At 33.7% G+C, this 26631-nt stretch overlaps 1 protein-coding gene across 5 annotated transcripts in view; it reads right to left on the bottom strand.

Annotated features, from left to right (window-relative positions):
- The window catches only part of FAF1 (Fas associated factor 1), a 461294-nt gene that overhangs the window by 224872 nt on the left and 209791 nt on the right, over window positions 1-26631 (bottom strand). For all 5 annotated transcript variants that reach the window (XM_025991860.2, XM_025991862.2, XM_025991861.2 and 2 more), the window contains one exon: window positions 18348-18453. In XM_025991860.2, coding sequence (XP_025847645.2) covers window positions 18348-18453 — 106 coding nt within the window. The remainder of the gene's footprint in view (window positions 1-18347; window positions 18454-26631) is intronic.

Below are 26631 nucleotides of genomic sequence, written 5' to 3'. Positions count from 1 at the left end.
AATTCTAATTATTTTTATAAAATAAAAAGTTAGTTGTGTGCTTCATTTCTACCAAAATTTGTGATGACCTTAACTTGGGAAAATAAAAAGTAGTTAATTTTTTTCATGTTTTGATTTATTACAAATTTCAAATGCTTATTAATCTGGAAATGATCCGACAATATTCTGGAACACATATACACTTGACAACAAATACTAGCACACTATAAATTTTTAATCCAAACAGGAATCTCCCATTTTTTAGAATAGCTTCTATCTCTTAACTTTTCCATAGAATAAGCAAGGTTTTATTAAAATGTCACCCCTCCATTATTATTATTTTTGAATCAAGTATCTTCAGTATCTGCAATGCACAATTTTCATACAGCAAAGAATTTCAACGTGCAACTGAGTAGCTGATACTGAAAGATGTACCTCTAGAGATAGAGTGCACTTGCACCTAATTAGAACTGTTTGAAATTTTTCGCACTTTCAATAAAATCAACAAATATGCATGTTGTGTAATGTCATTTTCTGTGTCTTGATTTTACCAACAAAATATTTAACCTATTGTGTAAAGTGAGAGCAGAACTTCAGAAATAAAAAAATTATGTTGGTGATTAGCCTACTTACCTCTTTGGGTACAAGAAGGAACCTGTTACCTATTCAATACATACTGGTACATCTCAGCCTTTTTTTTTTAAAGTAAGCTCTATGTCCAACATGGGGCCCAAACTCATGACTCCAAGATCAAGAGTTGCATGTTCTACTGCTGAGCCAGCCAGGTGCTCCCATCTTAGCCTTTTGAAAGGAATCTAAAGTACTGTATGTAACAACACAACTATGATGTATAGAATATAAAAACTGTTTATTGTCTTCAAAATTTAAAGGAAATTAAAAATGGTTTTGAGTTTAGATGGCAATAGATGGCACATGGAATGGCCAGAAAGCACGTCATTTTTTAAAAAACTTATATGATTATAGGGGATATTTTAGAAAAAATAAAATATTCAAATAATTTTTAATATTATCTTTAAATTTCATTTGATATAAATGTCATTTTTAGAAAACTGACAGTAATATTATTAGAAAAATATTTCAAGTTGTTTTAATACAGTAGTTTTTAGTAATATTTGAAGTTCCAAGACATATTTTCATTTGTAGGCATTTACATCATCTATGACTAGAGAGAATTAATCAGTTAGTTACCTCTTATAATTGTGAAAGGAAATCTTTCAGCTAATTTGAGATAGTTCACACTACTGGCTTCCAACTTGGAAATTGAAAGGTGAGTCAGTCAGTTAAGCAATGGATGCCAAAAACTTAGTAGGCAGCAAAATCATAGCAGGAGTAGCTTAACAAGGTGATAATGGACAGAAATGCCATCCTTACTGTGCTATTGAAACATCTGTGTTTAATAGCCTTGACACTTTTTTGGGTTCAAACTCTAAAGCAGAAAGAAAACTGCAGACCATGACAATGGGCCATTTCTGATCTTGGTCTCAAAAAATACACTAGATTCTGAAATTCAGTCTCTCCCAGCAGGAGTCAGACAGTAGAGGAATAAGGCAGCTGATATATTCAATCACTTATTTATTCATTAATTCTGCAAAGTGTATTCCTATCATAGGACAGACATTGAGGCAGAAATCACTGAAGGAATTCACAATCTACTGTGGGTTAGAGAAACACAATGAGTAATGGCTGGTAAATTGGTTCTCCTAAAACAAAAAGCCATGATTTGGAGAATTTGCCAATTTACATGTTGTAAATACTCCAACTGAGGCCAATTTCAAACTATCAACAATTTATCAGGTTCACAAAATTCCTGAGTATCTAGCAATCAGCTTTCTTGCACTGACAGTAGTTAGCTCCAGCACTATACAACTAATGACTTCAAACAAAATTTTGCAGTTAAATCCAATAAGTGCTATAACAGATGCATGTTAAGCGCTATGGTTAGAACAGCTGAATAGAATTCAATTTCAACACATGCTTTTTCTTCTATATTCTTTTTCCCCTTTACTATTTAAAGTATTCTGTTCAGTTCTGTAGAGAACATAAAGATCAGTAGGACATAGCCTCTCTCTCCTCAAAGAGCTGAACAATGAACTAGGACAAGTATATAAATGAGCAGAGAGGCACAGTATCACTAAGTGGCATATAAGGGCAAAATGAAGTAGTATGGAAATGTTACATTTTTAACAGGACAAAGAACTATAGAAGATTTCCTGAAGGATATGTCAGCTGAGTATGGCCTTTCTTCCTGAAATTTATAGGGAGAACAGTGTAAAGAGAAGTGATCAAACAGAGGAAGAGTTAAACCTTTTAAAATATAGTGATACATGTTCAGAGACAAATAATATCATTTAGTAAAGTCAGAGATAAAGAGTATTTTAGTTATTAAAGTTATATTCACCTTTATTGTCTCATTTTCATTTGCATAATTAAATAATACCTGTTAGGCAAGTAATATTACCACTGCTAATCTTCCAGATGAGGAAAGAGTCTATATAGTGAGACGAAGGAGGGTAAGGTAGGCTACTTCTCTGAAGAGGCCATGTGAGTGGAATACAGATTTAGGAAATGAAATAAATAAATCATACAATGGTGAAAAAAACAATGACTTTATTGGGGACTCTTATAATCTGCATTAGTACCTATATTTATTTATATATTTTTCAAACATTTTTATTTTTTTAAGTAATCTCTATACCCAACACAGGGCTTGAACCCACAACTCCAAGATCAAGAGTCGCATGCACCACTGACTGAGCCAACCAGGTGCCCCGTATCTCTATTTATATAGCAGGAAGAGTGACTACACTCATCAAGTCCTACAGTCACATCCTCATCAAGACCATTGTGGGATCCCTGGGTGGCGCAGCGGTTTAACGCCTGCCTTTGGCCCAGGGCGCGATCCTGGAGACCCGGGATTGAATCCCACATCGGGCTCCCGGTGCATGGAGCCTGCTTCTCCCTCTGCCTGTGTCTCTGCCTCTCTCTCTCACTGTGTGCCTATCATAAATAAATTAAAAATTAAAAAAAAAAAGACCATTGTATCCCACAGCTTCAGGAGGTGCCATTTTCAACCTACACAGCCATATGCAACAGGACTGATATTAGCTGATGTTATAAGAATACCTAAACGAATTAAAAGCAGGGGCTTGATTAGGTATTTGTACACCCATGTTCACAGCATCATTATTCACAATAGCCAAAAAGTGTAAGCAACCTGAATGTCCCATCAACAGATGAATGGATAAATAAAATGTGGTATATACAGTATTATTTAGCCTTAAAAAGTAAATTCCAAAAAATGTTATGACATGAGGGCATTATGCTAAGTGAAATAAAATAAGCCCATCACAAAAGGACAAATACTAACCCATTTATGTGAGGTACCTAGAGTAGTCAAATTCATAGAGACAGAAAGTAAAATAGCAGTTGGGGTAGAGAGAAGATTGGGAGTTACCGTCTAATGAGTATGGAGTCACACTGTGGGAAGATGAAAACATTTCATGTTTTCATGAAAGATAATGTTATCATGTTATCTCATGTTATCATGAGAGATCTTGTGTACAAAAACAAACTTGTATACATATAAATAAGATTTAAATTGACTTTCTTAATTTATTAAACACTCGGAATACACATGAAGATCTATGTTTAAATCACATTATATTTCTCATTATGTAAAGTTTTATGCTTATAAAACATGTAAATAAATAATTATTAAAGATATTTAATATTTTAAATGCATTGTGTTGCATAACTGGGAGGTTATGTAAAAAACAAAACAAAGCAAAACAACAAATAAAACCGTGTACTCATTAGCAGCCATACCGGTGGTTCCCCTTTCTTCCACCATGTGTTCCTGGCAAACACTTACCTACTTCTTAATTTTTTAAAATAGACTTAACTTTTTTTAGCATAGCTTTAGATTCACAATAAATTTGAGCAGAAGGTACAGAGATTTCTCATATATTCCTTGCCCCCACAAATGCATGCCTTCTCTATTAGCAACATCCCCACCAAAGTAGTATATTTATTACAACAGATTAACCTACATTGACTGACACATGATCGCCCAAAGTCTATAATTTATATTAAGATTCACTCTTGCTATTATAAATTCTGTGAGTCTGAATGACATGTATCCACCATTACAGTAGAGAGCAGTTTCACTACTAATCTATCTTTTGTCTCTATACATTTGCCTATTCTAGGCATTTCATATAAATGGAATCATTTAATGTGTGGCCTTCTGTGTATGGCTTCTTTCACTTAGCATAATTTTGAGATTCATCTATGTTGTAGCATATATCAGTACTGCATTCCTTTTTTATGACTGAATAATATTCCATTTATGGATATACCATATTTTGTTTATTCATACATCAGATATGTTGGTGGATGTTTGGACTGTTTTTCTATTTTAACTAATAAGAATAATGCTTCAGTGAATACTCACATACACACTTTTGTGTGAACATGTTTTCAATTCTTTTGGTATATGCCTACAAGCAGAATTACTAGGTCATATGGTAACTCTTTTTTAGCTTTTAAAGGAACTGCCAAACTGTCTTCCAAAGCTACTGCATCATTTTGCATTCCCACCAGCAATATCTGAGGGTTCTAATTTTTCAACATCTTATCAACATTCGTTATTGTCATCTTTTTTTATGCTAGCCATCCTAGTGATATGAAATGCTATATCATTCTGGTTTTGGTTTGTAATTCCCTAATGACGAAAGACGTTGAGCAACTTTTCATGTGCATACTGCGTCTTCTCTTGAGAAATATCCATTCAAATCCTTTACCCATTTTTAAATTAGGTTATTTGTTTTTTCATTGTTGCGTTTTAAGAGTTTTTTATATATCCCATATTAAGTTTCTTACCAATAAGTGATATAGAAATACATTCCTCCATTCTGTATTTTCTTCATTTCACTGATGATATCCTTTGAGGCATAAAAGTTTTCTCATTTTTATGAAGTCCAATTTACCTATTTTTCCTTTTGTTGCTTGTCTTTCTGATACCATATCTAAGGAAACCATCACCTAACCCACCCAAGGTCACAAGGACTTATTCCTATGTTTTCTTCTACAAGTTTTATAGTTTTAGCTTTTATATTTAGGTCTTTGAACCAACGGATTAATTTTTACATATGATGTGAAAGAGTAGTACAATTTCCTTTTTCATGTAGATATCCAGTTGTCCCATCACCTTATGCTGAAAACACTATTCTTTCCATGTTTACCTGTCATGGCAACCTTGCTGAAAATTAATTGACCTTGAGTGTAAGGGATTTATTTCTGGACTTCCAATTTGGTTCCACGGATCTACAGGTGTATCCTTATGGTGGTATCTTTATAGTCCTGATATTCTCACAGAATTTTAATTCACTTACCACAGGTAAAACTAATGGCACTAATATCACTTACTTTTATATATCTCAACATTTAAAAATCTTATGTATTAGAAAGGCTTGTTAGTTTATGCAATTCACCTTTAAAGTCTTGTTACATCATATGTATTCAAGGTTAAAGTCTACATTAAGATAAAAATAAAATTCTTTATTATTCGAAAAAAATTTCAATTCTAAAAATTCAAACACCCTGACAAGAGAGGCCTCTATTTCAACCTTGAACATCTTGAATAACACCTTAAGTATTAAAGGGATATCTACATTCCAGAGTGACTGATAAATACACATACATACACATATATATACACTGTGACCACCTATTGACCAGTTTTGTCTCTCCCCCATCTCCACTTCACATACAAGGTTCAACTGAACATATGAAATTTCTAAATTCACATGTAACGATCAAATTTTAGAAGCAGGAAACACCTCTGAAACCACTTCCGATTTGTCATAAATGACCCAGATCCAGAGTAGTTAAATGAATTGCCCAAACTCATACAGCTAAGAAAGCAAAATATCAGATATTAGAATCCAGGTTTCCCAATTTCTTTTCAACTACTAGATGGTGACTCATGTAAATATTTGCTCATTCAACATTTATACAATGCTAGGTACTACATTTAGTGCTATAAATATGAAGATTAAATGACTGAGATCCTACCCTCAAGAAGCCTACCACAAGAAGGAAAATAAACACAAAACAAAAGGATAGACATGCTGCAATAGAAGTATACAGCAGGTTCAATGGGACATAGGGATTTTACACATACTTTAAAGTACCAAGACATTTTACATTTTCACCAGCAAAAAGTTTGAGTCTCTGCAGTTATGCATCATAAAAAAGTCAAACAAATTCAAAAGAAATACCAAGCCACTCAAGGCCAGATGATCTTGCAGAATGTTAACAGTAGAAGATTAGAACTCAGATTCCCTACACCGTAGTATAATGATCTTTCTACTATCACATGCTAACTAATTGTCACCTGAGAAATAGTTTGATTAAAATCTGTGATTGCAACTCATAGATTCAGAAAACAATTTTTAATAAAAACCAGTTATAACTTCACTTACAAAGAAAACACCAGGAAATAACCTGGCAGATATAAAAACTTAAGGATGATATAAATCTATTTCAAAGTTGGAATTTGTGGTGCCTGGGTAGCTCAGTGGTTGAGCATCTGCCTTCTGCTCAAGTCGCAATCCTTGGGTGCTGGGATTGAGTCTCAGATCAGGCTCCCTGTGGGAAGCCTGCTTTTCCCTCTGCCTGTGTCCCTCATGAACAAATTTAAAAATCTTAAAAAATAATAATAAAGTTGGAATTTTATTTTGTACTTTTTGTGTAATCCATCTCATTTTTAACAAGTGAGAATTTATATAGCCAAATCAGAGAGATCCTCTCATAACCTCTTCAAAAAAGTATCTATTTATGTCAATGTTAATACTTGAAATGCTTGAAATATTCAGAAATACTTGAATGACTTCACTTTTGCAAATGCCTTCATGTACAAATAATCTCAATGAGTTATAGATTCTTTTTTAATTCAGGCATTCATTAAGCTTAATTGATTAAGTGGTAGGTCCAGAAATAAAGAGATGAATTTGATACTTTTCCTCTTCTTAAGGTGCTCTTAGTCTAACAAGGGAAAAAAATAAGTAAACAGATAACTGCAAATGAGTGTGGCAAATGCTAAGTCAGATATGTACTCACAGGGAGAGGAGAAGTTCAGGAAAGAGAAAATAACCAAAAATTTAACTACCCAGATTGAATACCCACTTGCCCCAATATTTGACTTCCAATTACTTTTGGCAGGTCCAACAAATCAATTTGTCTCCTTCGTAGGACAAAGACTGCCCATACGTGAGGTCATTCAAAAATAATATATTAAAAACCATCATTGTCTCTAAAGCTAGTTCCTGGAAATCTAGAATAACTTCTGAGCAACAGAGGATATACATATCAATAACAAAGATGACTAATTTGAAGGCATGGATAGTCATTTAAATTTATGACATGTAAGCATGTTAATATATCAATCACTTTTAGAGTCATGCTCTACATATTGCTCCATTCATTATATACAAACATTATGGTTACAGTATTTGAAATTACAATTACCAACAGAAATTAGGGCTTATAAGACATTTTATATATTTCTGAAATTTCAAATTCCAAGCAAAGTGATCCATGTGCATATCTGTTATCAGCAACAAAGATTTTTACCCAAAAAAATAGCAGCTTTAAAAACACCTTAATTAAAATTCCCTTGTTTGCAATGTGAAGCATAAGAGAAATAACTCCCAATTCAACAGAAATGAACTGATGTTTAACTGATATTTTATTATAGTAATAATTATTATTAGGCATTACAAACATACCTCTTAGTGGGAAATAGTTTTTTTAAGGCAAATGCAGGCATGTAAATAAATGTAAAGTGCTTTTGATAAAAGGATATGAAAAGCACTAGAATAAAATGGCAACAGCATAATTTGAATTTAACAATATATAATCTATAACTTTAATGTTCTTGAAATGCAATTTTTATAAAGTTGTTAACAAGAATCAGAAATGCACTATCTCATTCATAACTTTTTATTTAATATTATTTTGATAATTTTTCTTTCATAATGATTATAGGATCTCTTCTATATTAACTGCACTATCATAAATGTGATAACAATATACTTGCAAAAGAATTATGACAAGTATTAAATTGATGAAACAGAAAAAAATCAAAAAATAGAAGGAAGGAGGCTGAGAAAGTCAACTATAAGACAAGATTTCAATTTATCTGAAATAAAGCTATAGTTTGGAATATAAATCTTTAACTTTCCTATTATGTTGTTAGGAGTTTCCAATGGTGCCATCTTGGACAGACATTCACTGGACTAATATTTAGAACAGGCTTAGCTCTATCAGAGAAAAGAGAATTACATAAGTGGATAGAAATTAATGCTCTGGAAATGTGACATAAAAGGTCTAGCGGGTATGTAAAAATCCTAAAGCTGTGTATCTTTAAAATCTATAAAACAGAAGGTTCAGTCTCTTTTATAATATGGTTTCTCTCTTTCTAGCTACCTGCTTTTCCTTTTTTAACTACCTATGTGCAAAGCAAAGCAAACTTTATCAATATTATTAAATATTCTCCTCACGGACAACTTGAAAAAAAATTCAGAGTATGTCAGTCAAATAAGAAGTCATGGTACTCTCTAACATGATCTCTAACATTGAAACAAAAACTACTGATGCAGGACAGAATCTTATTTAGAACATTTTCTTGTCCTCTCACTCCACTGGCTAATCCTGGGCTTTCTCTGGAATCTATCTTATGTTGCACTTCAAAAATACATACTTAAGATTTACACTTTCCCAAATGGAGGTTATTTAATCCTAAATATCAACCCCCCCACACACAAATATAAGCCCCAATGTCCTTTGTACAGTCTTTGTTTTAAAGGGAGAAAATATTTTCTTGGATAACCACAGTTATTTCAGTAGCTTAACTAGAAGGTTCCTCTCTCATCTTCTAGAACTGGTCAAATCAAATTTAGTTCTTCACTGTTTTGTTTTTCTTTTTTTTTAAGTCTCTACATCAACCCCAACAAACATCTGGCTTTTATTCTTATGCCTTCAATTACTTTCAATTTGTGGGCATTTGACTTTCCTGGCATAAAGTTTCTAGGAAATTATTCTATAATCAGTATGTAGAAAAGCTGTAGCCAAACAGAAAAATATTCCTTCCTTGACTTGATCTACCTGGATACCATACCTCTGGACAACCCAGGCTAAAACTGCTGGCATTTAAAAAAATTCTATTTTGTACTCCAAGTGCAAATCTAATTTGTTTTCCACTGTCACTCACAGGACTTTCCCAGCATTACTCTTTTCCAAAGTACCTTCTTCCTTCATTTCCTTCATCCCTTTCCATCAAGTGCTCATGTTCAGTATTATTTCTCCCCCTGCTCTCCCTCCACCCCCATGCATAAGCTGTAAAATAGATGTAAAGCTTGGTGTAAGTCCAAAAATTTTATGATCAAAATACATACTTAGCAAATTGTTTGGCTAAATCTTTCATGTATGATGAAAGATTATTACCACAATTCATTAGCAAATTATAGACTTTGAAATGTAGGCAGACAAATATTTGGCCCTGTATCAATCAATTTGGACCAGCTGGGTAGAAATTCACACAATCCCAGGAAACCCGGGAAGTGAGGTGCTCTTTCATTTTTCATTCACTTGAAACATTAAAGAAAAATTATCATTCTATAAAAATGTCCACTTCTCAAGATTTTAGCAGAGCCATTTTAGATTGAGTTTTATTTTCAGTCGATTAATACTTTAGTGACCAACAAACTGATCATTTTTCTTGTAATCAATTGCAGGAAGAACAGTGCCTGTGTATATTATAGGCACCTTAATATTTGACCATTATACTCCCGTTTAAAAGCTTAATATTGAATAATGGTTCTGTTGCCCTAAATCGGGGAAAGGTATATTTCTACATACACTAAATCAGCTTGGAGACTAATTTTGCAGTTATTCACAATAAATATCATTAACATTCCTTCTCTGAGCCTTTCTAGCCTAGTAAGGTGACCCTGTACAAAGATTCTGATTGATCCTATGTCTGTCTGTTTTGGTTAAGCTACAAGGCTGTATATGGGGACAGCTGCACTTTGGGAGCAACTTAAAACAAATTTCATCTTAGTGGCATCTAATCCAGTGCTTGGTACAAGACGCATGGAAAAGTCAGTGTCAAAATTAAACAATGCCGGCTTTGCAATGAACAGATGCTTTTGCCTTGCAGCTGTAAAAACCTTAAAACAATCCAGTACTCTACTGTCTGGTCACGCAATGACTACAAAGCAAGGAATACATTTTGTCATTTATAAAAAATGTTTGCTAAAAGCTTTTAAAGTCTTTTCTTTTAAAAATATTTTTTTAAAAAAGGAATGTATTGAGTAATAATAAGGCAATATAACTCTAAACTGAGTTATATAGGGTTTTTAAGTTTTATTTTTCCATACTAAGTATGTTTGAAAAAGAACTCCTTGACTAGGTAATATTAAGTTATACCCAAAACACATTAGACAAAAGAAAAATGATCATAAACAGATGTTGTAAGGGGTTATGGCCAAATAATCTTTGATATATAAGGATAAACATGTAAATAATTTTCAACATGCAGGCCTTAATATACCTTGACTCAATCTAGGTTATGTTTATGAGCACTCTACATTCACTTACCCATCCTTTGATTTACTTCTCTCTCTCTCTCTTTTTTCCCTCTCTTTGCTGGGGATGGTTCAGGAAAAGAATGAGGTTATTATTCTTATATTATGGCTGGAGGATACTTAAATGTTAAAATATTTCTCAGCTTAAGTAACATCATACCTATCAAGTCTATAAAAAAAAATTGTAGCCTTTTCCAACCCTCCCCTACAGGACACATGGTCTCTGGCATTCAGGAATCTAGGGTTAATATTTTAATACTGAAATAAACTCTTCTTCATGAGGAGAAAGGCTCCAACTACTATGCCTATGAAACCAAAGAATTAGCCCTACCTAAGTAAGTGCACCATCATGGTCAATCCATGTCTGCTAACTGAAGTTCTAGACTTAAAGGTAGTTTTTTATGGTACCTACAAGAAAGAGAATCTACTAGTCTTACCTTCAGTTTAAACAGTCCACTGCAAAAAAAAATTTTTTTTCAGTAAGTTTTCCTAATCATTCATATTTTTTCTAGAAATCCTTTTCTCCCAAAGGATATCAATTCATTAACACTTCATTGCTTATAAATTTCATTATGTTTTGTTGGTTGAAGGTTTGAGGATTCCCTTTATGTTCTTCCCCACCTCAAAATTTATATTTCAATGAATGAAGCCCAAAGTAATGACATTAATAGCAAATGAATCTAATTTTATTTTAAATATCACAGAAGGCATGTTATGCTACCCTCTTTATTAAAAGTCTTTGAAAATAAAACTTAAAATGTTTTTGTAGTTGTTTTTACATTACTACATTTTATTTCCTGAGAATGTAATTAACATACATTGATATATAAAGTATTATTAGTGCTTCATGCCTTTTAAAGTATAAATTTCTAGACATTCATTTAAAGAGATGGGCCAAACTTAGAAATAGTCTTCTCTATGAATTGTTAACAATTATCTTTAAGTCATATCTTATTGGCATGATTTTATTATATTCTTTGCTAATAACTATAATAAAATGAACTTGAATTACAGTGTTAAGTACACCCTCAAACAAAAGTAGACTATTGCAACAAAATGTATCACAAGAATTAAACTTAAAAGTATAAAAACATACAAAATTACTGACATGCCCTAGGTGTGATCCTTTGTATCTTAACCCACATTGCTTAGAAGAATTCATTATTTTACAGTGTCCATATTCCAAATTACAATTGTACATAAACAGCTTGAAGGATAAGAATAACTATAAATTCACACAAATTCGGTTTGCTCTATTTTGTTATGTCATTACAATTTTGGTTAACAATCAGAATTATGCTAACAAGAACTATGTGAAAATATTTTGTCTGGAAGTGTATTCTAATTTAAGGTTATTAATTATACAATTCCATTCACATTTAATCGACTTTAATATACTATATATTTTTATGGGACTGGGTAGAAATTTGCAAAAATGGTTGGCTCAAATAAATGGTTCTCTATTAAGTGCATTTTATCCTTTTGGGTTCACTCAGTAACAGCAATATATTTTTAAAGTATATATTTTACTCAAAAAATACATAAGTAAGTCACAAACCAAAAGCTAACAGATGTGTGACTTCTAATTAGTTATAATAATCTCTGCTTCAATGCCATTAGAATGAGTCTTTCTTTTCTTTTGAAAACTAAAAAAGCTTTCCTTTGAATTTTAAACTGTCAGGGTGCTTCAAAGTCAATGTACAAAATCTGCTTTGATTAAAATTTTAGACATCTACAGTGATAACTTTATGAAAGGAAAATATTAAATTATAATTATCCTAAACAGACACAGTCTTGTGAAACTAACCCTACATTCATGTTAAAACACAAAGAGTTGAATATAATGAATTTGATTCATCCTCGGACACAAAGCTTCATCACAGTAAACTCAGTCAACTGTTGCTCTTGCGCCTATATTCATGGTGCTTAAATAGCGCACTTTAAAACAAAAAAAACTCCAATTGGCTTTTCATATATCCACCCTCCCCAAAAATAACGCACTTGAAAAACTCAAATGATATGAAAGGCTTCAAGGCCTCTTTTCTCCCTTTCATAGCCCTTTTTTTTATTTCTGTTTGCAGTAATCTGCCTTTCTCTTTCTCTTTCTCATTGCTACAGAGCAAGCGAGGAGGCTCAGAGCTTTGAAAAGGGGGCTCAGTGTGTAATGGGTCCACTAGAATTAATTTACTTGCACCAAATCCATTGAGCACAGAGGGGTTTTTTTCCTCTTCTCTCTCTCTGTCTCTCTCTCTCTCTTCTCAAATCATTTGGAGTCGAACGCAGCCCCCAGCCTTTGTAATTCTAGTAAAGCACTTAAAGTGCACAGTAGGTGTTCATGAGGACCATCTGGTCAAAAGCAAAACAAGCTGCTGATTTTGCCTTTGAATAGAATGAAGCAAGTGTGAATTAGTCTCTTCAATTAGCACTATTACAACCTGTCAAGTGCATATTGTAAAACAGGATTATTACAGTATTGGTCACCAGTGCAATTATTTACTCTCTGCCTTTTCTTGCATATAAAAATGTCTTATGTTTATTAGTTTCTGATAACTGAACATAATTTTTCTTAGCCCAGACATTTCAAAACTACCAACACACAAATCACAGATTATGAAACATGGTCAGCTAAGATGATGTTAGGATACACATATCTTAAGTAACAAAGGACTAAAGCATTGCCCTTAATTCTTAACAAAATTTCATTGTTTCTATCCTCTTGAAAAGTAGGTGAAGAAATACTTAAAATGGGGGGGAAATTTTCCCATAGAGATTATTCTAAAATAGTTTTGGAGAGAGAAGAAGACCTGTCAGCTCCAATTGCATGGTAAATATTACTTAAACTTATTTCCTAAGGGGATGATTTATTAAGAATCACAGGTAACCTCAATATTTATTAGACAGTCATTAGGAATTTGATCACTTAAAGTGATATGACTTCAACAGATTATAAAATGCAACTTGAAACCAATAATATACATGCATATTTAAAAGAAACTTGTAATCTCCTTTTCTAAAAGCTGAATAAAGGCTTCATGGCCCAATTGCTTAAGAAATTATATCTCATTCTTGCTAAGATGTCATTTGTGATTTCAAATTGTAAAAAATCAAACTATGATATATGCTAATTAAAATGGGTTCATTGTAATTGAGTTTATACATGCCATTTACCTTGAAGTAAATTTATAAACCACTTAAACTTTTAATTAAATAAGCACACAATTTAATTTACCCTCTTGCATACGCATATTCTCAGCTACTCTACTCTTCAATTCTGTGCCAGCACCCTCCCCAAACTGGAAAACAAACAAACAAACAAACAAACAAACAAAAAACAACTATACTTAAAACATTTACAGAAAGGTCATGTTAGTTAAGTAGTTATAGTCAACCCAATACCAGAAAATTGCTTATTATTACAATCAGTAAAAAAACAAAAAACAAAACCCCAAACTACATATTTAATACTGTTAATGGTCTCCAGCATCAGAGAATGGTTTGAAATATGCTAATCAAGTAAATTCAGAAAGTATCAAGTAGAAAAACAGGCACAAAACCTAACAAAAGTTTCAAATTTGCAGAATCAAAACTAGCCTCATTATTTCACAATTATTTAGCCAAGATTATTTTTAAAGACTGGTCTGATTTATGTATTTAGTTCACTTCTTGTTGCTAATTCAAACTATTAGCTTCTCACTTGACAATCACTAGTATCAGTAGTGAAATATTTTACTATTCTATGCAAGATATATCTTTATAGGTCATCAATTTTTCCCTTTCATTCCCCTTAAGAACTAAATCAACATTAATAAGAACAGTGAGAATTCTAGAGTAAAGCGAAACTTGGAAGAGGATTTAAATAATTCCAATAGCTATTCATCATGCTTCTCGCCATAACAGATAAGTAATACTCCATGATTCCATACCAAGAATACTTAGGTTTCTTATCATTGTTATTCTGGGTCATGTGTGTATTCCTTAAGTTTGTATGACACCTGCAAATAAAAGTGGGTATTTTGCCTAATAGAAGCTTTTGCAATAGTAATATGGACAACAAAGAATTAGTTTCCAAGAAAAGTTGGCTTGATTTCAGGGACTTCATATCCTTTTCCACACCTGGGTTTAGGATTTTACAGTAGGCAAATCAATCTTTTTTCCCTTAATTTAACCAATCCCAAGTGCATTTGTAATCACAGATCTTAATAGTATTAGACAGTATTACTAGAATCTGTATGATTAACTGTTTAAAAATCTGAATTCTCAATGTAGAAAATTCAGTAAAATAGGGTAAACTCACTTAAGTTTTCAAAGAAATTCACTGTTTTAAAGTGTGGCAAGTAACTACTTCAGGACCCAAAATGGTGGAAAGACAGATTGTCACAAAGTAATTGTCATATTACCTGATAATTTCACAAACTATTTGTTGAAATGGAAAATGAGAAAGGATTTTTATTCTCATGACTACTTGCAACTTTCCAGTCTGACCTTTTTTATACTATTACTGCCTTTTTTCAAATAGAAAGATAATGTAAGTGGAATGATTTGTAAAGAGCTTAAAGTACCCCTCAATATCTAACTAGCTTAAATTAAAATCCAGAGCACCCAAAGGACATAAGTCATGCATTGTGAGGCAAGAGACCACAGAGCCAGAATGAACAAACACTTGCACAAGTATCGGTTTATCACCACTAACTTGCATGAACATATGGTCAATGAAGAGTTTATTTGAAATTCAAACTGCATCTAAGTTCTATTTTCTAATTCAATATTTAAAAAAGTGTATTTTGTTTAGTTAAAAGCTGAAATCATCATGCCTTTTTCAACCCTATTTCATTTAATGGAAATTTCTCTCTGAGGGAAAAATATTACAAAAGCTTTTTTTATATACACAAGACTTTCAAAATTTAAAAATACCAAAAAATGGGCTGATTTTTCACCTATAACAAAAATAGTAATTCCTACCCTGGAAAAAATCAGGGGTTATTTTCTTCCTTTCCCTCATATATTGGTCAGAATTCATTCTTGGAACTATTAAACAATACTGAAAAGAGACTTCTAAAACTGATGACAGAAATTAATTTATAATTTAGGATATATGGAATCATTAAGCTTCCACATTAATAGCAAAAATTCTAACATTTATAAAAATCATACTGCAAAATCACATCAACATTGTATTTTTATTGTGTTGCAAACTGACTTTCAATCATATAACAAAAAAGGCATATACTTGAGTGTCACTGTGGGTTGCATGGCTGTAGCATAAGAGCATCTATTCCTCCTGAGTCATTCCCCTGGTCTCCAAATATTCCAGAGGTTGAAGAAGAAAAATCTTAGGATTAGACTTACAGAGTGTGATCCTAGGCCTAGAGATTATAATACATATTCTTTTTCCTAAATTGTACAGAATAAAAGGGTCTACAAGCACCTGTCTCACAAAAAGCACTGATACTAGAAATTGCATTTATTTTGTCCTGGAACCTAGCATTTCAAAATATTATTTTTAAATTAATTAAATTAATTTAAAACGGGGGGGGGGGGGGGAGAAGAAACCAAACTCTTGTGAAGAAATACATAAGAATATCTATCTCTACAAAAATATTTCTGGGACATTTTTCATTTAGAAAATGGTATGAAAAAGGTTTACTGTTTACAAGTCCTTGAAGCTTAAAATATATTTGATAATCTAAATAGCAGGCCATGGAGAACAGTTTCAGCCAACTGTGGCACACAATGGTACATTTACAGAATTTTAAATATTTCTTTTAATAATTGATGTAGTCATTTTGAATCATTCTGCATAGGATATCAGGTGTGAGCAGATTGCATTAACGCTGCTTAAACATTTCAACTTGTCAGTATGGCCAACTCGATTTCGGAAATATTTGCAGTATTTTCCCATCGAAACAGTAATAAAGGCAAAATAAATATATGCCACTACTTTATAATCACCGAACATTAATGAATATTTTATGTCTTTTTAAATCTCCCTGTTTAATTTAAAAGGGTGAAATTAAGTCTCCTCCCTGCAATATGCCAATTATCTGTAAATCAAACAATAACTTGGCCATTATGCTTCTTTTTGTTAATATAAGAGAAGCTAATTTGAAAACACTGAATGACATTTTGACTATCAGTTTAATAGTCCTTTCTGCCCTCTTGTGGGAGAAAGTTGAAACACACTCAAACTATGGAAATGTTCAAAAAAACTGTAGAAAAAAATAAAAATTTTGGTTATAAAATTTCAATCAGAAAGAAAAAAAAAACAGTGTATATTTATCCACCATGCATTATATTAGTCTTCAATTCAAAAAAGTAAATCAACAGAATGAAATTTATTTTGTATTATTTTTGCTTTTCTTGATTAAAATGGAGTTGTTACAAAAATAAATTTCCTTATTTAATTACATCCAATATATAATTTAAATTTTACTACCATGAAGTTACCAGAATAAATATGCTATAGAGTCATAGTTAAGCATTATTTATAATGTAAAAACAACAATGATTCTCCAAGGAATTAAAAATTTAGAGACTAGAACACCCATTATAGAGGTTAAAATGAAATGGCAATCAATATGTTTAAAATCCTGGGGAAAAAAATAACTCAAACTTACGATTCAAACTTGGGGCCAAGAAAAATATTAAAGATTTTAATTACTAATCAACAAACTATTCAAGTGATAAAGAGAGAAAATAAACTTCAAACAATGAGCTACTTATGCCAAATTCAGAAATTGAAATTCATTGACAAAACATCCAAAAAGGAAACCATTAATAGTCTAAACACTACCAAAACAATTCATGTATGTCTGAAAAATGACTGGGTGAAATCAACTCATTCTATCAATATGATATTAATAATTATCTTAAGCGATGTAGTCCAGGAAAAAATTTCTGAAATAATTCAAGTTAAGCATAATTAATTATCTTTATAAAAATTAGACAAACAATTGTCTTCACAACTAATAAGAAGTAATGTGTCATAACCATCATTTCAGTGTTTCTAAACATAAGTACTGTCAAAGCCTTATACATTTTTCTACCATGGAGATAAACTACTGGCTTTCAAGTGGGTGGGGCCACAGGCAAAAAGGTACCTTAACTCTCTTGGGGGCAGTTCATTTTTGAAACAGTGGCCCTGGTTGGCCACACTGAGGAAAATATTGACACTATAAATAGACTCTTCTCAGATATTCCAAGCTAAAGACTGACAGTCTCCAAAAGCACCTCACGAATATTACCTAACATTGGGATTGAGCTACTTAAGAAAATCCTCCTCAAACTCCTTTTGGAAAAAAGACAGGGTACACAATATAAATAATATATTTGAGAGCAACCTTTCAAATAAAATATAAACATGTTCGAAAATGCATGCTGTCAACAATTTCCAAATTAATATTTTGAATCATTACTAAAAAACCATAAAATATATTATATAACAATGAGTTATTTTTAAGCAAGTTTTCAAGTTGACTATCTTAAGAGTTATCAAGAGCTCCCATTTACAACATCTATCTTTCTAGGTCAAGTCATTTAATATATCTACAGTAATCATTGATGCTCCAGTTAATTAAAATTAAGAACCCAATAATGAAACATAAAGAGAGTTTCCAACTAGAACAGATAAGCCCTCTTTAACAGGGTCAACATTAGCTATAATGAGCTACCTTTATTCCTTAGCTGTGAGACATAACTCACCTCTTGAATAGTACTGCTTCCTGAGAAGTTCAGGTTGTACTCCCGCTGGACTTCTCGGTGGGTGATGATCAGCATGAAGTTTTGATTTAATGACTCCTGCAGGGCACTGAAAGGGTTGAAAGAAAAACAAGGAACTCTGAGATGAACATGTTCTAGCTTGCTTTACAGCTAGCTGCAAAAACCCCAGGAGTACCATAACCTCCACACAGGCATGTCCGGGCCCAATGTTATCATCTTTGCAGCTCCTAAAGGCAAGAGAACATGCTGAGAGCAACCAAGGGGAGCTAATCTGTTAACTCTTTCTCTACCAAGGTGTTTTTAAACTTCAATTCTAAACATTTTGCAACATAAGAATTTTCTAGAAGATATATGCTATTGTCTAAGTATTTCCTCCAAGAGAATCAAATTTTTCAATTATATAAAATTCCATATATGTTACTAAGATGCATATTCAAAGGCTCTAGTTCAAATCCAAGTGAAACGGTTTTAGAAGAACAGAAATATAAAACTCATGAATGTTGTATTAGATTAGAAATATGGTTTTAGTAAAAATTCAGAAGATACTGACATCTACTGAACTTTAATTGCTATATCAAAATTACTTCAAAATGTCTGTGCTTTCACTTAGGAATCAGAAATACACAGAATTTAGAAACTGGGGAATTAAGAGCAACATTAACCAAAAAATGTTAGAAAGGTATCAGAACCATGAAGAGTAAATGAAATTAAGCACATAAACTAAGAAACCTAAGCCATAGTTCTATTTGTTTATGACAATATTAATTTGTTTAAGCATTATCAACACTGAAAATAAAAATCTGCCTCTGTTCTGTATGAATAATCTATACTGGAAGGCTTGAGTATAATTGTGCCATGCTTATGGAATTTGGAAAACAATTTCAGTATGGTATACAGTTCTAGCCTCCGTTACTCCTCCTTTGCTATTCTGTAACCATGTGATAAACATACATAAGATTAGGATTAGGCAGTTAATCTGTCTGTCCCGTTGTCTCCTATGGAGTTCCTAGATTAATTACAGACTAAAAATACCTAGGAAACAGCAATACATAGCATGAAATATTATTGATCAAAATCAAAGGAAATGATACCGAATTAAAAGAGTTTAAGTAGGATTCTTTGTCACTGTATCCTTAGCACTTAAGCATAATGCCTGTCACAGAGTAAATATTTATTGAACAATGAATAAATTGTAAATTTCCAGAAAAAGTCTTATTCATCTTTGTATTTCACAAGCAATACTGCTTTCTGGAAAACTACTAGGGGATTAAGATTTTGATTTTGATTCATGTAGTTATCACATTAAGTCAATGTCTGCATTATTCCATGTGCGAAAGAAACCAACCCAAATAAATGCATAGATTCTGTCCATTAAAAACTTCTCAGTCTAAGAAGGGTAGACAGATACATAAATAGCCAGAGTAAAATGTAATAGGTACAAAAAGAAAAAATAGGTAGGAACAGGTTGGGTGGGGGTTAAAAGATAATGAAAACTGAGAAGGAAGCACTTAACTCTGTCTCAGTGAAAGAGGGAAATGGTTAGGGAAAGCTTCAGAGGAGAAGAAAGATATAAGTTGAAATATAAAGGATAAGTAGGACCTTTGTGTTTGTCATTTGTAAGGCGTGAAATTTTTGCTTCATTTGGGAAAGAGAGAAGGGTTGCACTTTTTAGACAAGGAAATAGCAAGTAGAACAACACAGGACATTCATTCACTCAGTTGACATGTATTTATTGAGCACCTATCTATGTTCTAACTGCCAGGGATACAGTAGTGAACAAGAAAAACATGATCCCTGCTTTCATGTAATTTACATTCCACTAAAGGAGACAGAAAATAACCAAATAAATGTTTTTTAGAGAATACTAAGTGCTGTGAAGGAAATAAAACAGATTACAATTAAAAAGTAACAGAGGGACAGGATGAAGGGAATTATTTTCAACAGAATAGTTAGGGAAGGCATCTCTGAGGAAGTGCCATTTAAGTTGAGGCTGGTATGATAAGAAAGAGACAGCAGCAGTCTGATCATGTAGGTCCTTACAGACCGTAGTAAAGAACTTGATATTTATAGTAATTGCAAGGGAAAATCACTGGAGGTTTTACGCAGGGAAATAGTTAAGAACTGACTTACGTTTACATGTATACAATATTATTCTGGCTGCCTGGGCTATGGTGAATAAAATGTAAAGGCAGGGAGAGTTAGGAGACTTAGGAGGCTAGTCCCAACAAGAAGTGGTGACTTGAACTACTAGGGGCAAAGAGGGTGAAGAGCTGTCAGGTTCAGATGTCTTTTAGAGGTAGAAGCCAGACAAATTACTAATGAAATGAGACAAAACATAATCCCAAGTTTCTGGTCTAAGCAAATGGAAGGAGGGAATTATATTTAACAAGGAAAACTGGGGTAAGAACAGGTTGGGTGGGGGGATCCCTAGGTGGCGCAGTGGTTTAGCGCCTGCCTTTGGCCCAGGGCACGATCCTGGAGACCCAGGATCGAATCCCACGTCGGGCTCCCGGTGCATGGAGCCTGCTTCTCCCTCTGCCTATGTCTCTGCCTCTGCCTCTCTCTCTCTCTCTCTCTCTCTCTCTCTGTGACTATCATAAATAATAAAATAAAATAAAAATTAAAAAAAAAAAAAAAAGAACAGGTTGGGTGGGGAAACTAAGAGTGAGGTTTTGGATATATTAAGTTTAAGATGCCTATTAGACATCTAAAAAGAGATCTCACGTACAGTTGTACACAGGTGATGGTCAACGAAGCCAGCTTACAGCAGAATTCATAGCACACAGACCGTATTTAGATTTTGTGGGCAAAAGAAATAACCTAGAGAAATACATTGCTTAGAGAAAAGGAGAGAGGCCGGGATGGAGCCCTACACATTCCAATCATTTGAAATCAAGCAGAGGAGTCAGAGCAAAGGAGAATGATAAATGGTCAGTGAGTTAAGAGAAAGATCAAGAAAGTCTAGTAACTAGACTGCAGTAATTGTTTCAATTAGGAGGGCATGAGCAATTATGTCAAGTGATGTTGAGACATCAAGTGCAGTAAGGTCAGAAAAATCACATTTTCAGGAAATTGTGAAAAGTTCATTATGACTGCAATGAAGGGTGTATGAGAAGAGTGTAATGAGGCTCAAATAGTAGGTTGGGTCAATGTTCAATATCTGTATATTAAGTTAATTTGGGGTCAAAGCGGCAAGTAACAGAAAGCCTACTTGGAGTTTCAAGGCCTTTCACAGGTAGACCTACTTCCCAACTATACTCTAAAATTTGACTTTTGCTCTAGAGCTTGGCTAACTTCTCATGACAGAAACATCACATCATACTCAATTCAATTTCTGTTCATGTTGTTCTCATCCTCTTCCACAGCTACCCCACCAATACTACACAGCTTTCAGGCCACCTCATGGTCTACCATTTTTATTTATTTTAGACTCTCTCTTCTCTGAATTTCTCTATCATATAATTCATTTAATACTTAGTTATAGTATATTCTGTACAGTTTGCTTTGTTTCATGTGTAGAAGTCCTTAATTCAAGACTATTAGCCTTTTGAGGATAAATACCTTATTACTCATCAGTATTTCCCTTGGCAACTAGCATATTAAAAAGTGATATAACTGAATCCTATAAACAGTTATAGAATAGTTTTGCAAAAAAAAAAAAAAAGAATAGTTTTGCATGTTCTGAACTGCATATATATGGAACTACTAATTCTCATTTTTTGAGTCTGTGAAGTGCCACTTTATTCACAAAATGTGGATCAGAAAAGTTATGTAATTGCCCAAGGTCACGCAGCTACAAAAAGATGAAATCCAGTTTCTAAACTATCTTTAATTCCATGTTCTTTATACATCAGTATCCTACCTCCCAAAATGGCTAAGCTGCTTTGGAGATACAAAGATGAAGAGTTCACAATTAATTCTTTCTATAATTATTTGATTCTATTACTTGCAACAGTCAAGATAGACTATTCAGAATTTAAAAAACACCTGAGGACTGTGAAGAAACAGAACTTTGAAGTAATATGAAGAATGGACAGTAATTTAACAAGTAGATATGCAGAATGATTTCAGGCACAGACCAATTTGAGCAGAGATGGAGACCAGAGAATATAGAGAAAAGTGTAGAAAGCAATGAGGAAGAAGTATAAGAAGATGTGAAGAAAGGTTTGTAAAAAAGAAAACTTAAAAAAAAAAAAGAAAAGAAAACTTTAAAAATTTAAAGACCACCAGTATGGGGGCTTGAAATGCAAGGCTCAGAATTCTGGAAGTCTTGATTATTATATAGATCCTCCTTTATCTTTACATGTGAATCTACATACATCATTAATACTTTTAGTGCTTGCCTTTACACAATTGCTTAGATATGTTTCTGATTTTGACTGGCAGACTTGTGCAATAACTTTGCAAAAAGGTTTGCCAGGAGCAGTATTAACTGTCAGACTACTTTGGAAGAACATCACTTTTGGGGCATCTGGGTGGCCCAGCTGGTTAACTCTTGATTTCAGCTCAGGTACATTACAGAATTTACTGTAAATTCTCAGTTTCCTCTTCAGGAAAAGGATAATAATCCTTCATAGAACTATGAATACTAAATTTTAGAAAGCCAAGTGGGAATTTGCATTGCATGTTAGTTTTACGATGGCTTCTCATAGAACTTACTGGAAACAGAATACTTTTGAGGGGTACCCATGCTTTAAAATCTTACAATGATAATGAAACATTAATAAAAGGATCTATGGGTGATTCTGTGGCAGTAATTTTTCATGTTTTAATTCCATTCCTCCACAAGAGTTCATAAAGAATAAAACTTTTTTGATGCACTGAACACAATTGTATGTAATGCCTAATATTATCCAGACTCACTCACAGTGTTCTTTTTTATACAGGTCTTGCTTGGGATTGATATAGTATAGTCATGCTCCTTGTGAGAATTGTTCATCTGGAAGAGTAAGCTGAGGGTACTACCCGTGACCTCAGACTCCAGCCTGACTCATTCACTTAGCAATTAACAATGATGACTAGCCCTTAATGAGTTCTACTACATATCAGGCATTAAGAACTTCACATCAACTTTATGAAGTTAGGATTATCATTCTTCATTTTATGGAAGAGAAAACTGATGTTACTCTACTTGCCTAATGACACACACAAAATACACAAAATAAGTAAAAGTGATCCAGGTCTAACTCAAGATTTGTCCTCCAAGTCCTGGGGAAGGGAACCCAGTAAAATCACAGTTCTGCCTTCACTGAATTTATTGAGAGATTGCCAGACAAACTTACAACTCATCTTTAATACTGTTTGCTAAGAACTCTAATAACCACTTCTCCTAAGGTGCTAAGGAAATAAAGAAGAAGAATTCCTAAATTTAACCACAGTGGCTTCCCACAGAGGCTGGCATGTGAACTCAGCAAGTTTTGTTTCTTGGTTTTCTCAAAGGGTTTGGGGAGGTGGGGATTGAAATAGGGCTAAAAGCTGTAAAGAATTTACTGTGGTGATTGGCAGAATTTGCAAAGGCTTTATTGCTAAAATATTATCTAGGCAACTGATTCTAGCTATAACAGCAGAATGAAGTGAGTCCTCACCTTAGCTGTTGCACCTAGGAGCAATTTTCTAAGTGTCTTCTAATGGTTGATTAGGATAGTTAGCCTCAGTTAATTCACCTTCAAGCAGCCTCTCTTTTACCTTCAAAATGCAAAGTCATTCATGCTACTTCAACTTTTGACCTTTAGAGTGGCTCTGAGGATGACTGCCAACCAAAGTGGGTAGGTGACAAATAACATGAAATGATTTTTTTAATAGTATGTTTTCTCTTCAATTAGAGGTAGAAGGATAGGTATAGGCAAATGTACGACCTTCTGGAAAACAATTTGAATTTTCACCCAAAGCAAGAAATGGTTTCAATAGAACATCTATTCTCATTGTAAAGTTTTAAATTTTTTATTCATCATGATTTTCCTTTCGGTTAAAAATATTTGCATTTACCAACAAGAAGATGATTTTGTTTCTATAAACAGACAAAGGCTCTTAAAACTTACCATTACTCTACCTTCAAACTCAGAGTGAAATTAATGTTTAAACCATAATAAGAATCACATACACTGTTCCAAGCTTTAAGCTAGTGGCTATTTGGGCAGCCCGGGTGGCTCAGCGGTTTAGCGCCGCCTTCAGCCCAGGGCGTGATCCTGGAGACCCGGGATCAAGTCCCACGTCGGGCTCCCTGCATGGAGCCTGCTTCTCCCTCTGCCTGTGTCTCTGCGTCTCTCTCAATCTGTCTCTCTCATGAATAAATAAATAAAATCTTAAAAAAAAAAAAAAGCTAGTGGCTATTTGCAAAAAAAAAATACAATACAGTGTATTACAATGAACATTAACATTTTTAAGCAATTAGTAGACAAAGTGCATGATATTTTCATATATACCATCTCATAATTCCCCTAGCCAGCTTCTTCATTTCAAAATTGGTAGGCAGAAGGGGAGTCTTGGTTGCAGGGGGCGGAGGGGGGTGTGGGGCAAATGCCTGGGTGGTTCAGTCAGTTGAACTTCTGAGTCTTGATTTAGGGTCAGGTCATGGTCTTGGGGTTGCAGGATCAAGCCCCACATCAGGCTCCACACTCAGCACAGAATCTGCTTGGGATTCTCTCTTTCCCTATCCCTCTGTCCTTCCCCTCACTCACATTCTCTCCCTCTAAATAAATAAATAAGATACTTAAAATTGGTGGGGAGGATACAAGAGCAGGAACTATAGCAAGGAAGCAGGCAGGCAGGCCAGCTGGCTGGCCACTCAAAATTCTCAGTATTATAACGAAGCATTAATATTGAAGTCGCCAATGCAATTCTAGAAACAGTTCCAGTAGAACATCTTTTCTCTGCTTTCTTTTTTGTCCACAAGTCTTACACTTCTAGTGACCTTTCATTAGCAGAATGTCCACCTCTGCCTGGGAAGATTCTATTCCAATTTAACTATGAACATTTATCAGATAGAGAAGCCATCTATAAAATACCTGTGTTCTAATAAGTGTCAATTTCATTTTAATTCACTGGGTTGGTTTAACATATTTTTATATTACTCTCCAGTTTTTTTTTATAAGGGGAAAATAACATATAGCAAATTTTAACACAAAGGCCCCAGTAAATAAATTTGAAGCCACATTTTATTTTAAGATTTATTTATTTATTCATGAGAGACACACAGAGAGACAGGCAGAGACATAGGCAGAGAGAGAAGCAGGCTTCCTGAGGGGTGCCTGATGTGAGAATCAATCCCAAGATCCTGGGATCATGACCTGAGCCAGAGGCAGACATTCAACCACTGAGCCACCCAGGCGCCCTGAAGCTACATGCAAACATAAAAAGCCTTTGTGATTTTAGACTAGTGACTTGTGATTAGGTATTGATAAAAGTAACATTTTGAAATAATGAAGTATAACAGTCTAACTCAGTCTTGAGTTTATTTCACACTGAGAGAGTACTTTAGTGATCCACTTATGCAGAAAGCACATGGCTATTTAATATGTATGATGCAGTGACTTTTCAAGGTTAACTTAAAGCTGCATTATGGTAGTGAAACAATCTTTTGAGCATCATGTAGCTATATACCTATTGTTAATTCCTGATTAAAATGAGGAATGGCTTTCTTCCTGCCAAATAGCAGGCCCATTTCATAGGGTAGCACAAAAGTAGGCAAAGAATCTTGCATCAAGAATAATAGTAATTTTTTTTTTGAAAATAATAGTAATTTAAGGATTTCCTTTCCAGCAATTCCTTGAATCAAGAATCCTCTCTTAAATTCTTAGGCTAGCAAAAGATTTGGCCAGGCTACACCATAGCCTAACTATTAAAATAGTTACCAGTTCTAAGGGAAACACTGTTTATAGTATAAATTCATCAAGATTAAACAACGAAACTAGGAAGCACAACAAATTCAGACTGAGGTTTCAGGAATCTTATGCCCTGAATGTCTGTGTCCCACCCTTCCTCCCCCACACCCCACTTCCACTAAATTCACAAACCAAAAGCCCTATCCCCACTGTGATGGTATTTGCAGGTAGGGCCTTTGGAAAGTAAGTTTAGAAAAATCATGAGGGTGGGGCCCGTAATGTAATTAGTGTCCTTAAAGCAAGAGAGATAAGAGCTTTTTCTCTCTCTGCCAAATGAGGACACAGCAAGAAGGCAACCACCTGTAAGCTCTCTCCAGGAACCAAATCTGCCAGTACCTTGATCTTGAACTTCCCAGCCTCAGAACTGTGAGAAATAAATATCTGTT

The sequence above is a fragment of the Vulpes vulpes genome, chromosome 10, assembly GCF_048418805.1.
Source record: "Vulpes vulpes isolate BD-2025 chromosome 10, VulVul3, whole genome shotgun sequence".
Classification (NCBI taxonomy): domain Eukaryota; kingdom Metazoa; phylum Chordata; class Mammalia; order Carnivora; family Canidae; genus Vulpes; species Vulpes vulpes.
Note: the sequence above shows the minus strand (reverse complement) of the source record. Positions and strands in the feature narration are given on the sequence as shown.